Source organism: Colletotrichum chrysophilum (genome assembly GCF_026319265.1).
Source record: "Colletotrichum chrysophilum strain AFK26 chromosome Unknown scaffold_1, whole genome shotgun sequence".
In the NCBI taxonomy this organism is placed as follows: domain Eukaryota; kingdom Fungi; phylum Ascomycota; class Sordariomycetes; order Glomerellales; family Glomerellaceae; genus Colletotrichum; species Colletotrichum chrysophilum.
In genome coordinates, this window is record NW_026517288.1 from 1,172,064 (window position 1) to 1,186,818 (window position 14,755).

At 55.8% G+C, this 14,755-nt stretch overlaps 5 protein-coding genes across 5 annotated transcripts; 2 read left to right on the plus strand and 3 right to left on the minus strand.

Moving 5' to 3' along the window:
- Positions 1-371: 371 nt before the first annotated feature.
- Positions 372-1,007, plus strand: COL26b_000306 (uncharacterized protein; the record flags this gene model as incomplete). The annotated part of the gene is made up of 2 exons (XM_053173276.1): positions 372-708; positions 760-1,007. The coding sequence occupies 2 exons, from the start codon at positions 372-374 to the stop codon at positions 1,005-1,007; spliced, it is 585 nt and encodes a 194-aa protein (XP_053042982.1).
- Positions 1,008-1,853: 846 nt separating this feature from the next.
- Positions 1,854-3,698, minus strand: COL26b_000307 (uncharacterized protein; the record flags this gene model as incomplete). The annotated part of the gene is made up of 4 exons (XM_053173277.1): positions 1,854-1,861; positions 1,891-2,104; positions 2,155-3,520; positions 3,541-3,698. The coding sequence occupies 4 exons, from the start codon at positions 3,696-3,698 to the stop codon at positions 1,854-1,856; spliced, it is 1,746 nt and encodes a 581-aa protein (XP_053042983.1).
- Positions 3,699-9,087: 5,389 nt separating this feature from the next.
- COL26b_000308 (uncharacterized protein) lies at positions 9,088-10,213 on the minus strand (the record flags this gene model as incomplete). Its single annotated transcript, XM_053173278.1, has 4 exons — positions 9,088-9,239; positions 9,370-9,523; positions 9,578-9,784; positions 9,836-10,213. The coding sequence occupies 4 exons, from the start codon at positions 10,211-10,213 to the stop codon at positions 9,088-9,090; spliced, it is 891 nt and encodes a 296-aa protein (XP_053042984.1).
- A 491-nt stretch (positions 10,214-10,704) lies between these two features.
- COL26b_000309 (uncharacterized protein) lies at positions 10,705-11,972 on the plus strand (the record flags this gene model as incomplete). Its single annotated transcript, XM_053173279.1, has 2 exons — positions 10,705-11,020; positions 11,230-11,972. The coding sequence occupies 2 exons, from the start codon at positions 10,705-10,707 to the stop codon at positions 11,970-11,972; spliced, it is 1,059 nt and encodes a 352-aa protein (XP_053042985.1).
- A 106-nt stretch (positions 11,973-12,078) lies between these two features.
- Positions 12,079-13,351, minus strand: COL26b_000310 (uncharacterized protein; the record flags this gene model as incomplete). The annotated part of the gene is given in 6 exon segments (XM_053173280.1): positions 12,079-12,471; positions 12,488-12,623; positions 12,695-12,877; positions 12,976-13,051; positions 13,118-13,158; positions 13,275-13,351. The coding sequence occupies 6 exon segments, from the start codon at positions 13,349-13,351 to the stop codon at positions 12,079-12,081; spliced, it is 906 nt and encodes a 301-aa protein (XP_053042986.1).
- Positions 13,352-14,755: the final 1,404 nt, after the last annotated feature.

Below are 14,755 nucleotides of genomic sequence, written 5' to 3' on the forward strand. Positions count from 1 at the left end.
GTGCTCACCCCCACCAAAAATGATGCTAGCCGTTCGTACCGTGTTCTGTACAGTGAAAAAGCAGTCCCACTGTACGGCGGTAGCAGCCCACTAACACCGACTGCTAGCTTCTTCATCGGCGACAGCTTCTAGTCGTCATTGCGACTTGCTTCACGAACAACTTTTGCGACGACCCCGATTGAGGACTGTCTGCGGCGGAACGGCAGTTGACAGCAGTTTCCTCGAGCGGCAATTCACTTTCGCTTCCTCGGCTTGAACTATAGACCATGGCTCGTTGAAAGTCGAGCTTCCACTCATTCAACACTGCGCAAAACCTCGACCACGCTCCCCAACCTTTTCCCAGCTCCATACTTCGGAACTGCCCATACACGATGGCAACCATACGGCCAGCTCTCCGGATCTTCTCTCCCTTGGGAAGCATCCGCTGTACGCCCGCCGCACGACCCCACACGCCGGCGCGGCAGTTCTTCAACCTCCCGAATATCCCCTCATCCGAGCCGCAGGTCCTGACGGCCTCCCGAACCCTCCCATACCCCTCCGCCCAGCTCTACGACGTAATCTCCGACGTGGACTCATACTCGACCTTCGTGCCATACTGCGCGCAGTCCCGTGTCACGCAATGGACCGCCCCCGACAAGAACGGGCGCAAATGGCCCGCGCAGGCCGACTTGCGCGTGGGCTGGGGCGGCTTCGAGGAGACATTCACGAGTAGGCTGCACTGTGTACCCGGGAAAAGCGTCGAGGCGATCAGCGGTGCAGACGTTCCGGGTGCCAGCCCGGGCAATGGAGGAGAGGGCGGTGCGGTGTTCAGGAGCTTGGTGACGATGTGGCAGCTGCGGCCACTGGCTACGGGCACTGGCACGGAGGTGGACCTGGTCATTAGGTTCCAGTTTGCGAACCCGTTGTACTCCGCTGTGAGCGCTGCGGTGTCTGATAAGGTGGCTGGTGTAATGATTCAAGCGTTCGAGAAGCGCGTCAAGGGTGTGCTTGGTAGACCAAGGATATAAGCAGACGGCAATTAAACATAAATCAGAGGGCAATAGACGGTAGAACGCGCATGCGTAATTATGATGATTCTTTTCAGAGTGTTTTTTTGTAACATAAAACTCGACGCATCTAACCACAACCAAAAAAGTCATCTAACCCAAAAACACGGTGTGGTCCTCCCTTATTTTGCGCCGTGTCCTGAAAATGTCGCAGTCTCCTCCAACTCTGATGCAAGGCTCTCCTCTCTGTGTACGACCCTCGCGGAACATTTTCCAACCTTTGGCTCTTTGGTCCCGTTCTCAAAATCACTCTCCCCGCAGCACATACTCCGGGCATACATGCGTTATAGACGTCAAGAAAATGAGCCATGATTCCGTGAGATGCGTTGTATACATACAATCAACTATGTGGGAATCTGCGAAAAGCAAAATAATGCGCGATGAGGTATCATGTGTAAATCAGAAAGATCCCAACCGCAAATTCGTAAGAAATAGTTCTCGTGGTATATGTTGTAAAACACTGTTTGGCAATGCACAACACTGACCATTAGGTCTTCTTGCTACTCCTACTCGTTTATTAGATAATTGGCGGCCGTACAACGGGTTGAGATTGCTTACTTCTTCTTTGCGGGTTTGGCGCCGGCCATCCAGCTGAGCATGGATCCCTGCCCTCCCTTGGACTGACGTTTCTTCTCAGGTGCCGGGCCAACATTGATGACACGCGGACCACGGCCGGGAGGCATGGCGCCAACAGGCGGCGGTGGTGGCGGACCGTTACCTGCCCAACCCGGGGGTGGTGGTGGAACCCCGCCACCACCCCCGGGCCTCGGGAAACCCGGTGGCAGACCCCCCGGACCCCCCATGGACCTAGTCCTCTGGTGTTGTCCTGGTGGTGGTCTCATACCTGGAGGGAACACGCCCGGGGGTGGAGCTGGCTGCGCCTTCTCCATGGGCCACATGCGCATCTCAATGGTCCAGTCGGGTTCGACAACCCTCTCCCATACTTGGGGAAGGATGATCTCACCATTGGGGCCGATGAGATCGTAGTGTCCTTCCTGGACATGGGGCCCGATGACATCCACGTGTAGGAAAGCTTGTTTGATGAGCTCTTCCATACCCTACAACCTGTTAGCATCATTACAAACATCGCTGGGTGCTTTCGACTCACCGTCCAGGTGGCGCAGATGTGGAATGGGAAGCTGAACTTGCGGCCGACGGCGTCCTTGAACTTGATCGGCAGCTTGCCTTCCTTCTCCTTGGTCTCGGCCTCGTACTTGGCTTTGGCATCTTCGGCAGCCTTCTTCTTGAGCTCATCTTCGGCTTTCTTGGCCGCAGCGGCAGCAGCTTCGGCATCTGCCGCGGCCTTAGCCTCCGCCGCCAGCTTGTCGCGAGCCTCCTTCTCAGCCTTCTCCTTCATATCCGCCTCGTATTTGGCCTTAGCTTCGGCAGCGTCCGCTGCAGCCTTCTTCTCGGCTTCAATCTTGTCACGAGCCTCCTTCTCAGCCTTCTCCTTCATATCCGCCTCGTATTTGGCCTTAGCTGCGGCAGCATCCGCTGCAGCCTGCTTTTCGGCCGCGATCTTGTCGCGGGCCTCCTTCTCGGCCTTCTCCTTCATTTCGGCCTCGTACTTGGCCTTGGCTGCCGCGGCTTCTTCTGCCGCCTTCTTCTCGGCCGCAATCTTCTCACGGGCTTCTCTCTCAGCCGTGGCCTTCATCTCGGCCTCATACTTGGCCTTCGCTGCGGCATCTTCCGCAGCCTTCTTCTCGGCGGCAATTCTGGCATCTTCCTGAGCCTTGATGGCCAGCTCGAGCTTCAATTGGGCAGCTGCCTCAGCATCTGCGCGAGCCTTTGCTTCAGCGGCCTTTGCTTCGGCATGGGCCTTGAGCTCGGCCTCGTACTTTTCTCTTGCCTCACGCTCAGCTCTGGCCATGGCTTCCTGGTGCAGCTTCTGCCTCTGCTCCTCAGCTTTGCGCTCAGCCTCGATAGCCTCACGGGCAGCTTGTTCAGCCTCCTTCTTGGCCCTTTCAATTTCCCTTCGCGCGTCTTCTTGGGCCTTCCTCATCTCCTCCATCCGCCGAGCGATGGCGTCCTCGGCATCCTTCCGAATCTTCTCCTCAAGCTCACGCCGGCGCTCGGCCTCCTCCTTGCGAGCCTGCTCTGCCTTGAAGAGCTCAAGTTGTTCCTGCAACTTGATCTTCTCTGGGTCTGGCTTCGGCGGTGACGGCGGCGGGGCAGGCGCGGGAGTCTTGGGCTGACCAACTTCCGTAGGTGGAGGAGGTGGAGCAGCTTGGGAGTACAGGTATTGGGCCATGTGCGGCGGCATTTGGTAGCCTCCAGGTCCACCGGGGGGGCCATGGCCGTAGAAAGCAGGGGGCTGCGGCTGATTGTAGGGCATCATGTCATATTGAGAGTTGCGCGGCTGCTCTCCGAAATAGCTCTGACCGCTTCCATTGGACATTGGCGAGAAGGGGTTGTGGCCCGGAGGACCACCATAACCGTAAGGAACCATGGTATTGGGAGGAGCTCCGTATGGGCTTTGACCCATATAGCCTACATGACTATGTTGATGTTGTTGATAGGCGCTCTGAGGGTGGCCGTTGTGACCACGGCCGCTTGGGAAATAGGGATTGTGACCGGCATGGCCGACATGACCTTGCGGCCCGCCATGGGCGGCCGGAGGTGCGCGGGCACCGTAGCCACCGCGGTGGCCATAGGCCGGGTGGTATTCCTCTGAGGGATCCACGCTTTCTGGGGGATTCGGCACTGAACCGGGCCGATACGGGTCAACGTAATTGACGGGAGGGCGGTATGCTAGTTGTTCGCGCTGCTGCGGGTGCTGCGGGAGCTCGTGGTGACGAGAGGCAGCTCGAGTTTGTTGTGGGCGGTATCTTTGAGGGCTGACGGAAGCCGAGTCTTCTGGGCCAAGGTCTTCCTCGTAGTCGTCAGAGTAACTCTCGTCGTGTTCACCAGATTCAAAGCTGTCTCGATCGTCGTCTTCAGAGTAGGATTCGGAACGAGATGTTGTTCCCCCGCGGGATGAAGCAAACCGATCTCTTAAACCGTGTCTTCCGGATTGTGTTAGTTGAGTGTTGTTTGTTGTGTGAATGTCACCGAGTCGGTTGTCCGGTGGCCTAGTTGAAAATTACAACACTTACGACATAATAAGGAAGTGTGTGTGTGTGTATGTGCGTGGGCGGTGGGAAAACCCTCTTCGCACGACAGACTCGGAAGGGAGAGCGGCGTGGTTAAAGAGAGATTTGCGCGAAACGGTCCGGCGAGGTTATTGAGGGTGTTGGCTACCGGTACGGGAAACCGGAGAGAGAAGTTGGTGTGTAGGTTGGATGAGGCCGTGCAGCGTTCGTCCTTGCGCGGTTCGCAGTGACAAGAGGGGGTATCCAAGTTGGGATGAATAGCTGGCACGAACAAACCCAAAAAAGCGGACGACGGACGGGCGACACTTGGGCAGAAAGCTGATCAGACGACAGGAATCCAATGTGCGCAACAGCAGAATTGCGAGGAAAGAGAGTTTTGTTCTGTGAGGGCGACTGAGTTGCAAGACGGGCGGTTCGCGAAAATTGAGGGGTGGGCGGCAGTCGGTGGGTGGATATTCGTTCGTGGGCTTTTGGGATGTAACCAGGGAAGCCCCCTGCTATTTGGCGAGAGATCGTGCAGTTGGGCGCAAAAAGAAGCGCGATTGGGTGCGAGTGGAAAACAGTGGCAGCTGGTGCTGGGCAGCTATTGCGGGTCGGTCGACCGCTCCGTTACAAGGCGTAAGACAAGGTTGTATGCACAAACTAAGCCGCAGCCACTGCAGTCTAGACGAATCGGCCAGGCCTGGGCGGCTGGTTGCCTTGGGAGAGCTGGCTTGCCCTGATTTTTTGATTGCTCGAAGAGAAGAGCAAAGAGGAGCCTGAATGGTGGCGATGCGATGTGCGATGCACTGCGCTGCGCTGTAATGCGATGCGAGGCGAGGCGAGAAGACGAAGAATGGGAGGAGGAGAAAGAAAGCCGAGTGGAAGCAGTGTGGGGTGGGCGAGGGCCAAGCGGGAACCAGGCACTGGAGAAGAGAGAGAGCAAAAGACCCAGTTGTTGGTTCTTCTTTTCCTCTTCTGGGATCCGGGAGCCGGCAGGCGGGTGTTGTCGGTGAGCAGGCAAAGTGCGGGAGACGAGATCAAGATCAGGCCAAGCGACACGATGGCCTTGGACAAGTTGGGTATTTAGTGTCGTGCCGCGGGACTGGAGGGGGATGCTAAGCTACAAGCCTCAGATCAGTGACATGCCCAAAAATCATGTGGAATGGAATTGGCGAGACGCCAGGTCCGTGAAAAGACAGGCCATTGACATGGGGGCATGAGCGATGGACTTGGACATGGACACACAGACACGATGGAAGTCCCAAAGGAGAGTGGATGGGGAGGCCTAGAAGAGAAGCGGAAAGAAAATGGGAGCCACCGTAGCAGTAGGGGGGGCTTGAGAAGGAGGAGGGGGAGGGGGGAGGGGAAGACGACGGGGCCGCCCAGCAATGGAAGGGAAGGGGAAGGGGCAAGCACGATGCGAGACCAGCAGTTCCGACCAAAAGGCGGGAGGAGCCTGACCAAGACCACACTATGGACCCCGCCATTTCTCACAGCCAGCTTCGAGACAAAATGCACAAAACATCTCGCCACAGCGTAAGATAGCTGCCGCGTGGTGTACGAAATAGGGCAGGGTCAGGGCCAGCACAGCAGGCAGAGAGGTGGGCAGAACCGAGCAGAGGCCAGTGATCTGAGCCAGAGCCGGAGGAGAATGGGTGACGATGCAGACGACAGGTATCCGTAGGTAGAACTGCGAACATGGAGGGGGGGAGGGGACATCTGAGGCTGGGCGGCGGTCTCGAATCCCCCTTGCTTTGTTGTCCCACTTGGACACCCCCCAGCGAAAGATGGACCTTGGGCCACGCCGTTGGTGGAGGATGGGACCGCAAAGTGGACGTTGGAATGTCATTGAATGACTGTCAGCACCAGCACCACCACCCCGCTGGTCGGCGCTGCGCCAGATTGCCTGCACATACACGACTTGTGGCATGCCCGAAATCCAACGCCGCCCCTCTCTCCAAACGGCCATCGACCGAGGCCGTTGTAGACTGACTGCCCTATGCAGCTACGCAGTGTGTCAAGCAACAACGGCAATGCCAACGTCAACAACAGCCCCGGCGACACCGGCAGCTCGTTGCCCTGTGGACAAGGTAGAGTAGGATACCTAAGGTAAGGCACGTTAAGAACATGCGAGATGTAGGTAGCCGGCACTTGGCAGCTTGTTGACAGGGAAGATGCAGAAAATCAACAAGAAGAAGAAAACATGAAAAGAAAGCAAGGAACACCAGACGTGCCTGACGGACAGCAGCAGCAACGCGAGGGATGATGGCCGATTCGATTCGCATGGGCAAGGCAATAAACGCGTTCCGGAAAACAGTGAGAAAAAAAGATTGCATTCTACATACCTTTTCTTTGACTCCAATCTCATGTGTTTTGTTTTGGTCCCTGGCGGTGTGCGATCCCAAGTTGAGACAGAACACCGACTGAGACCTGACAGAAACCAGAGGTGATGGGAGATCAGATGCACGGGGCCTGTCTCCTGCTGAATTGGGTTCTAGGCCGGAAGGTTTCTGGCGAGGTTCGGATAAGACTGGTCGTGGTCGGGGTCAAATAAGCTCTAGCTGCGTACCCAGTCCTCAGACAGTACGTACCGTTTTGTTACCGACGGCACCGATGGTGTCAGTCTGCCCTGTGGTGTGGCCCTGGTGGTCGACCTGCACCGGCCGATGGATGTTTTGGCTCGCTCGCTCCAGCTGTTTCGGTGAGGAACGTGCTCTGGACGTGGCTCTGGGCTCCGTTGCGGGACGGTCCTCTAGGTAAGGCAGGCGTTCGTTGATGCTGGTAGGGCTTCTGCGGTGGTTCGGCTGGGAGTGTCCCGTCCTTTTTCTTCTCCCATCGGCTTCCGATTGGGAGCAATTGCTGGACAAAATCCAGGAAAGGTGGGATGTCGAGGAAGAAAAGAACCAGAGGCTTGGGGGTCGGAATAAGTGTATGTTTAAGCAGGCTGGATGAGACGTCGCAAAGTATTTATTTGGCGGCACGGGAGGAGCACGGAAGGGAGGGAGGGGTCAACGTCGAGTCGACTCGACTCGACGGGAGTTGAGAGTCGACGATTGGCGTCGGCGGCGAGAACTGGAACGATGCTACTTCTCGCTCCTACCGCTGCCGCTGTCGCCGCTGCTGTTGCTGTTGCTGTTGCTGCTTCTCCTAAGGTACCTTACCTTCAGCGCCACCTAGCTGTGTGCCTCAGTCCCCGGTAACCCGGGCTCGCGGCTTATTACTCGTCTTCCTCTCTTAAGAGCCGGCAGGAATGGCCACTGAGAGCGCCTCAGGTGGACTGCACACCACAGGCAGCCGTCAGCACTCATATTCCAATCTCTGGCTTTCCAAGTTCAGTTTGGTTCCATCTCGCCTCGCCTCGCCTCCTCCTCACCTACCTGACCACACCGCAGGAGGGACTAACACACCGCAAGAAACGACGGTACTTCGGGAGGGCGCCGTACCCGTACGTACTTGTGAGGTCTGCAGTTGATGTGCGTGTCGTCCGGTTCCGCAGAAGAGGTACCTTACCCAGGGCAGACGCAATTGTCAGTCTTGTCGTGTGCGAGCCTGCCTTGCCGTCCTGTGCCGCCGCGCTGTACCGTCTCCGACTCCCCACATGTGCTGCTTCGTTTTCCCTTCGTCGACTTGGCTAGCCATCGAAACTATGCAGTCAATCCGCAGCCTGCTTCACACTAAAATAAAAGTGGATACATAATAGCACTGACAATGATATTATTCGCAACGAATCTGACTACTCCATGCTCTTGCAAGTGGGCAACGTTGTTGTGCATGTGCGAGAGTGATGTTGCAAATGTTGGGTCCAGTGTGAAGGTACTCTGTACTGTGCGAGGCAAGGCATCATGAAAATGGAGGCCGAATTCCACAGACATCAAGAACGAGCCGAGGCTTCGCGTGGCCTGAGGTCTTCGCAGCAGCAGCGATTGTCCTTGCTGGGTGTGAGGGTTCGGTCTAATGCGGGTGACGATAGCGGCGTTTGGCTCTTAACTTCTTCCTCATTTGAAGCGCCAAGTTGCTCGTGAACACGGAGAAAGCAGGGAAGAGTTGAGGTCGGTATCGACGTATGAAGTGCTGGCTCGCTGGCTTGTCTTCGTTCCCGGCTTACTTACATGGCACCGCCCGGATATATACGTGACACCTGAACCTCATCAGCGCAACTTGATTGGCATATGGATGTCCTGACATATCATCAACATCCAAAATAGACCCCGCCTGACGAAGCTTCGTCGTTGCCCGACAGCTCTGAATGTTCTGCTCGCTCAGATCGACTCGGCATGGTTCTTGAATGGCGGTGCCTGAGACCCGTCCGTGGATCATGTCACTGACTCACTGCCAGCGCACGCTGTGGGCCTTATTAGTCGTCGGGCTCCCAACGCCATGCCTGGAACCTTGGATGACATGCAGCCCTGCGACAAGTTGCAACTCGATCATCTTTCATTGGGCACGCCTGCGGGTATGGCCGCGACTGGAGCGATGGAGCTGAGAGGAAAATAACTTGAAAATCCATTTGAAGGTATTGGGTGGCACCGTCTGCCCCTCTGGTGAAACGTATCCGCTGTAAGTTTGGCTCCTTTTCCTGCCCAATCGCCAAAATCACCGGAGCCGCTCTCTATTCGACTGTCGACATGACGATGACACCAACTGCATGCCTAAACGATAAGAAAATGCTGCCCGTTGATTTCATTTCCGTGTTCCGTTACCGAGCAAAATGTCCCTCATTGGCCGGCAAGCAGCGAGGAAACTTGGGCAATGGTTGTCGCACGTGGTGATCCGCTGCAGATACAATGCAGACCCAGCTTCCAATGTTCCGATTGCTCACCAGTCCCGACGAGCAGAGCAGAATATGTCGGGCCAAGTTCGTCAATTACATGCATAAAGCAAGCTAGCATGCTGCCCTGCCAACGTGACCGGATCGTCACAGGACCATGTATCATGAGGTTGTTTGCATGTCGCTCTTGGCTCGTTGTTCATCTCACGAGCTCAACCGACTCTTTGGAGAGCAGGTCGCGCGCCGCTGCCACTTCTGATTCGTTGTAACCTTGCCATAATCTGTCCTTCGCGCTGTTGCGGCGCACAATCTCGGCCAACTTCTGCGTAGCCACCTCATTGAGCTTTTGCACTGTGTTAGTGTCGGGGACAGCCCAATCATCAGCATCTGTTTGCCTCGAAGGCTTCGAGGGCTCCTTTAGAAGTTTGTTTGTCGCCTGGTGGTCTGTTAGTTGCGGGTGGTGATCACTTGGCGGGCTTACTTGCCAGTTTCAAGCCATAGTAACCCCGCAGGTAGTCGTCACATAGTTCGATGCTGCGGGCGAACCTCTTGACAGATTCGGCTAGTTGCTGCTGCGAAGAGCCGTCCGAGGCTGAAGCGGCCATGTACAACACCTCCCCCATACGGGCATGTATCTGACATCAGTTAGCAACACAAAACGCCAAGTGAAGCATGGTAGCATAACCCACATTCCATGCATTCGGAGTCAGCACCAAGACCTCCTCAAGCGCGAAAATGGCTTGTGAGTAGAGTCCCTGGGAGAGGTACAGGTCTGCGAGTTCCGCCCAGGCCTCCGCGTCTGTAGGCGAGAAGTCGAGAAGCGAGTTCAATGCGCTGATAGCTTCTGAGATCTTTCCTGTTGACTTGAGCAGCGCCACACGACGTTTGGCGACCGGCTGTTGAGAGTCAGCAGGTATTCGTATGTCACATTGGCTTCGTCAACTAACAATGTTTGTAGCATTCTGTCCCAGGATCGTCTCGTACTCCTTGAGCACTTGGACCAGTTCTCCGTCGTTGTCAGCCTCCGCCTCCTTCACGAGGCCCTTGAATGCCATTATGCGCTCGTTGTCGTCTCCGAATCTGATGACCAGCCTCTCCAGACATTGGTGTGCCGCTTGGCCGTCGCCTGTGCGAAGGCAGGCCAACAGGAGGTTTTCGTAAATGATCCATATTTCTGGGGTCTCGGATGCCGAGAACAGTGAGACCAGGGGCGATGAAGAAAACGCGTTCGGGTTATTTCGAAGAATCGTTGGGGCCTTCTGGGCGAGCTCCAGAGCCTCAGCCGGGGACAGGTGGCCCTGGGGGCGCACGAGAGATGGAGCCATGTTAGAGTGACAGTAGTATTCGCAGAAACCGCTGAGAGTATTCGCTCGAGTCGCGCGATATCGGGGGAGGCAGATCTGCGTCGGCTTCCGAGGTACAGGTTCTCGTTGCTGTCGTCGGTCGTTGGAGGAACGTTGTTTGTAGGTCAACGATCCTGGGTACCTGCCTCTAGCTAGATACGCGACGCCGACCAACCTAACTGAGCTCCCGCACTTCAAACTTGCAGGGGTAATTGACAGGTGGGTCAATTGCGCTCTTTGCATTGGTTTAGTCGGTGGCCGGCCCTTCGTCGTGCCGACCTTGGCCCCACCGCAGCTTCCCCGTCGCGAACAAAAACTTCACCAGCGCGCAAAAATTGTCAGTTGTTTTCACTCCTACTCACTTCCTCCTGTGCCACCCAAAACCTGGAGATCTTTGAAGATTGTGTGCACGCCCGCATTAGCTTGTGAGCGTGGGACCTTCGGCCCCTGTGTACTGATCAGTCACATCTGCAATGGCATCTCCCGAGGCCGTCCAGACTCCCAATGGAGTGGACGAGCTAGGCCTCGTTGAGAAGACGGCCGATCTCCAGTTGTCCCAGCCCAACGGCCAGGAGGAACGTCCTATCACTACCCAGAGATCGCGCGACCCCGACTTCAACCAGAAGAGAAGCGACCCGTTTCAGTTCGGCAGTCGCTTCCTGGCAGAGGGCGATGACGCCTTCGAATTCAACGCTTGGGACCACGTCGAGACTGACGATGCCTATAAGGAGTATGCCGAGCAGCAATACGAGATGCAGCGTCAGTCCCCGGTCTCTGATTTTGACAAGAGTAAGTTTTACCCAGTTGCTTCTGCTTCCAAAAACAAAACAACACAGGTGTTATGATGATTCAGATTTTTTTCGCATAGTTCAGCTGAATCTTTGTGATGAGAACTTCTGTTATAGTCTTTCGCTCCCATCTGATCGCACCTTTACAAAATTACTTGTTTTTTTTATGCCTGCTTCTTTATGTGCGGCTCGCTGACAAGAAATTTTCAGACAGATTCAACGCCAACCCCGCCAAAATGTGGGATGCCTTTTACAAGAACAACACAGCAAACTTTTTCAAGAACAGGAAGTGGCTGCAGCAGGAATTTCCTATCTTGACAGAAGTGACGAAGGAGGATGCCGGCAAGACTGTGATCCTCGAAATAGGCGCAGGTGCCGGCAACACCGCCTTCCCCATCGCGGAGTTTAACAAGAACCCTAACCTGAAGATCCATGCCTGTGATTACTCAAAGACGGCCGTAGAGGTTATGCGAAGCCAGGAGGCGTACAGCCAAGGCATCGTACAGGCCGACGTCTGGGACGTGACCAGCGACGAACTCCCGCCCGGGTTGGAGGAGGGATCCGTCGACATTGCTATTCTCATATTCATCTTCTCTGCCTTGGCTCCCAATCAGTGGGACAAGGCCCTTTCCAACATTTACCGACTCCTCAAGCCAGGAGGCCAGGTCTGCTTCCGAGACTATGGAAGAGGTGATCTCGCCCAGGTTCGCTTCAAGAAGGGTCGTTACCTCGACGAAAACTTTTACGTGCGTGGCGACGGCACCCGAGTCTACTTCTTCGACAAGGAGGAGCTTGAGCAGATTTGGTCTGGCAAGAAGAAGACTGAGGGAGATGACCCAAAGGCCGTATTCACCATAAATGACATCGGTGTCGACCGACGTCTGCTGGTCAACAGACTCCGCAAACTGAAGATGTACCGGTGCTGGATGCAAGGACGGTTTACGAAGGAATGAACAAGTCGATAGTACAGCGCACAGAACAGCACGCCCGTGAAACTGCTTGCTACTGCTTGCTGGCTACAGATGGCTGGCATCATCCTCGCCGAGTCCGACGCCTGGTCTAGCATAGCAGACGTTCCCTCAGTCTCTGACGGTCATCCTGGTCAAACCCGATCTTGTCCAAGTAATTGTCGACTCCACCATAGACGCTTTCGAGGTGCTGAGCGATTCTGGCGATCATATCCGGTGCCGTGTCGAACCACTCATCTGTCAAACCGATCTCTCTTATCTCGATCAACCTCTCTTCCCTCTCGGATTCGAGCGCTCCCTGCGTCAAAGAGTAATCATGTTCAATGGCTTCGAGAGGCACATTGAGGATCAGCAACACGAGGGTCACGATGAGCCCGGTTCTGTCCTTGCCTTGGGTGCAGTGCACCAACGTGGGCGAGCCTGCAGGGTCGAGGAAGACTTTGAGGGCCTGAGGCTGCTCGTCAGAGATGGGTGTGCAACGTTGCTGAAGGCTCACGTACCTTGGCAACCTCGGGTCCGGATTGGTCAAGGGTGTCGAGACCCAGACCTACCAGGCCACGTGGCAGCATAACCTCGCAGGATAGAATAGAGATACCCTCATTGCGATAGCCGAAGATGAACAGGAAGATGAGACGGCTACGTAATGGGGGGTTGGAAGTTAGCCATAGCTAGCAAAAGGGAATGGGAATGCAAGCAAGTTCCCTTACAAGAATCCGCCCCAAGAGACCTGCGATATCAGAAAGCGCTCAAAGTTGCCGCCAGTGACTCTGATCTCGTGATACTTCAGGCCCGATATCTGGATCGGCTCAGCCAGTGCAGCGTTGGACTGCAGGAGCGCGGGAATCTGGAGATCGGCCTGGCGCTTTTTGGCCTGCCTGACGTGTTCGGTCCTTGATGGCGTCAGTCGGTGATCGGGGTGCGGGATCTGGCATGTCCAAGGGAGAAGGACGGTGAATGTGAGTGTGTGAGTGTGACACTCGCTACCTACTTGGTGCGCAGGTCAATCACCGCCTTGATGCCCAGGTCATCCCGGAGGCGTTTCCTGTCCTCCAACGAGGCATCGTCTGTAGATGATTAAAATCTAGAGTTGTGCATAGAGTGCAATAATGCATTAGAGGGTTTTCACACACCTGGTCTCGCAGAGCGAAACACCAAGCCTTCCCGGATAAGTCTAAGCAGCAGATACGAGAAACGAAGTCAGCCTGTGTGCCGTGTGCCTCTGTTTGAACCCCGGTTTCATAACCAGGCAAAAATGAGGGTGCACAGTAAGAAGGGGGTCAAACGTACTTGCGTCCAAGATAGCTGTTCACCGTGGAACCGACGTCACGGAAGTTCAGGACGGAAGTCACGCCACAGTTGTCCATGGCCTAGTTAGCAGTTGAGTTGCCCAGCCAGCGCTGCAGAAGTCTTGGGGAGGGTGGTTAGGTATTAGTCAACCGCTGGGAAACCGAACTAGCAGTTTGATGGCGCGGCGGGGGTTTTGGGTGTGTCAAGCGTGAGTGTCTCTGGCACCGATGGAGATGCGAGGAGCGACGTTGCTCTGACGCCACGATTTTTCTGCTCCCTGGGCTTCTTCCCCCCGGAATATGGGGACGTGATGGTGCCAGGCGAGAGTGACCCCCCGGGCCCTCCCTTTCCCTCAAGCCCACTCGTAGGCCGTCCGACCTCAATTTGACGCCCTTGTCGCTGTCAGATAGGCGGTTTGGATCATCGACCGGGGTCCAGCAGATCCCTGCAAGTCCCCGAAAAGCTTAAGAACCGGGGGGGGGGGTTTGATGTCACTGAGGGCAGCTAGGACCCAGGTCTGAGATGTGAAATGGCGCGGTGGTGGTCTAGATCAGGCCGTTTGCCGGTCGCAATCTTGTTGGACGTCTGTTCCAAGCAGATGCGGTCGGTGATGCACTGGCACAGTCTAGGCTTCCAGGTCGCATGTCTGCTTTTCCAGCATATCGGATCGAGCAAACTGTCTGAGCACGAACAGGTCGGGACCTTCGTCCCAAGTGGTTATATTTGATAGCAGTTCAAGCATGCAGAATGCGATGCATCCATCCATCGACCATCCGAGGTGAGGCTGACTGTGCACCAGTCTGTTCAACGAATGAAGACTCCCATTAAGCTTCAGGAGATATCAGGTACGGTGCGGCAGCTGGAACGAAGGGAAAAAGCAAGCCTATCAGCCCAGGACATGCCTCTAACACGGAGCAATTGGGTTTCCTCTTCTACTGAGCCCTGATCCAAACTGTCTTTGACTCTCCTGGCCATCACCGGCGCCTTATCAGGCACCCAAAGTCAGAGAGCTCTTCGGCTTTCGCAGTCGGTGAAGACGCGGAAACAGGAGAAACACAGGGAAGCAGCACGCGGCAGAGTCCGGCTCGGAGGGCCCATCTCCCAAGTCCCTCCAGGCCGGTCGAGCTGGGTCTAGCTCGAGGTCCCAACCAGTGATCATCGTGTCCCATTGCCCAATCCAGTGGCCAGAACGTGGTCCAGCACTCGGCAGCATCAGGAAAACGGCACACCGGAATGGCCGTCTCCAGAGGTTAAAGGGCAATTGTGTCGATCGGAAGCCACAAGCGCCGGCGAGGCAGCCGACAGTGTGGACGTGGAGGAGGTTTGCGACAACGGATAGCGCAGTTCAGCCCTGGTGGGTGTCATTCGTTCCTCTCGGTACCCAACGGAGACTCAGGTGCACCACTCTTTGAGGTGAAGACATTCTGAGCTGACTACTAGCAGTGGTAGACGGGCTAGACAGGGGTGTGTCAGGATTGATC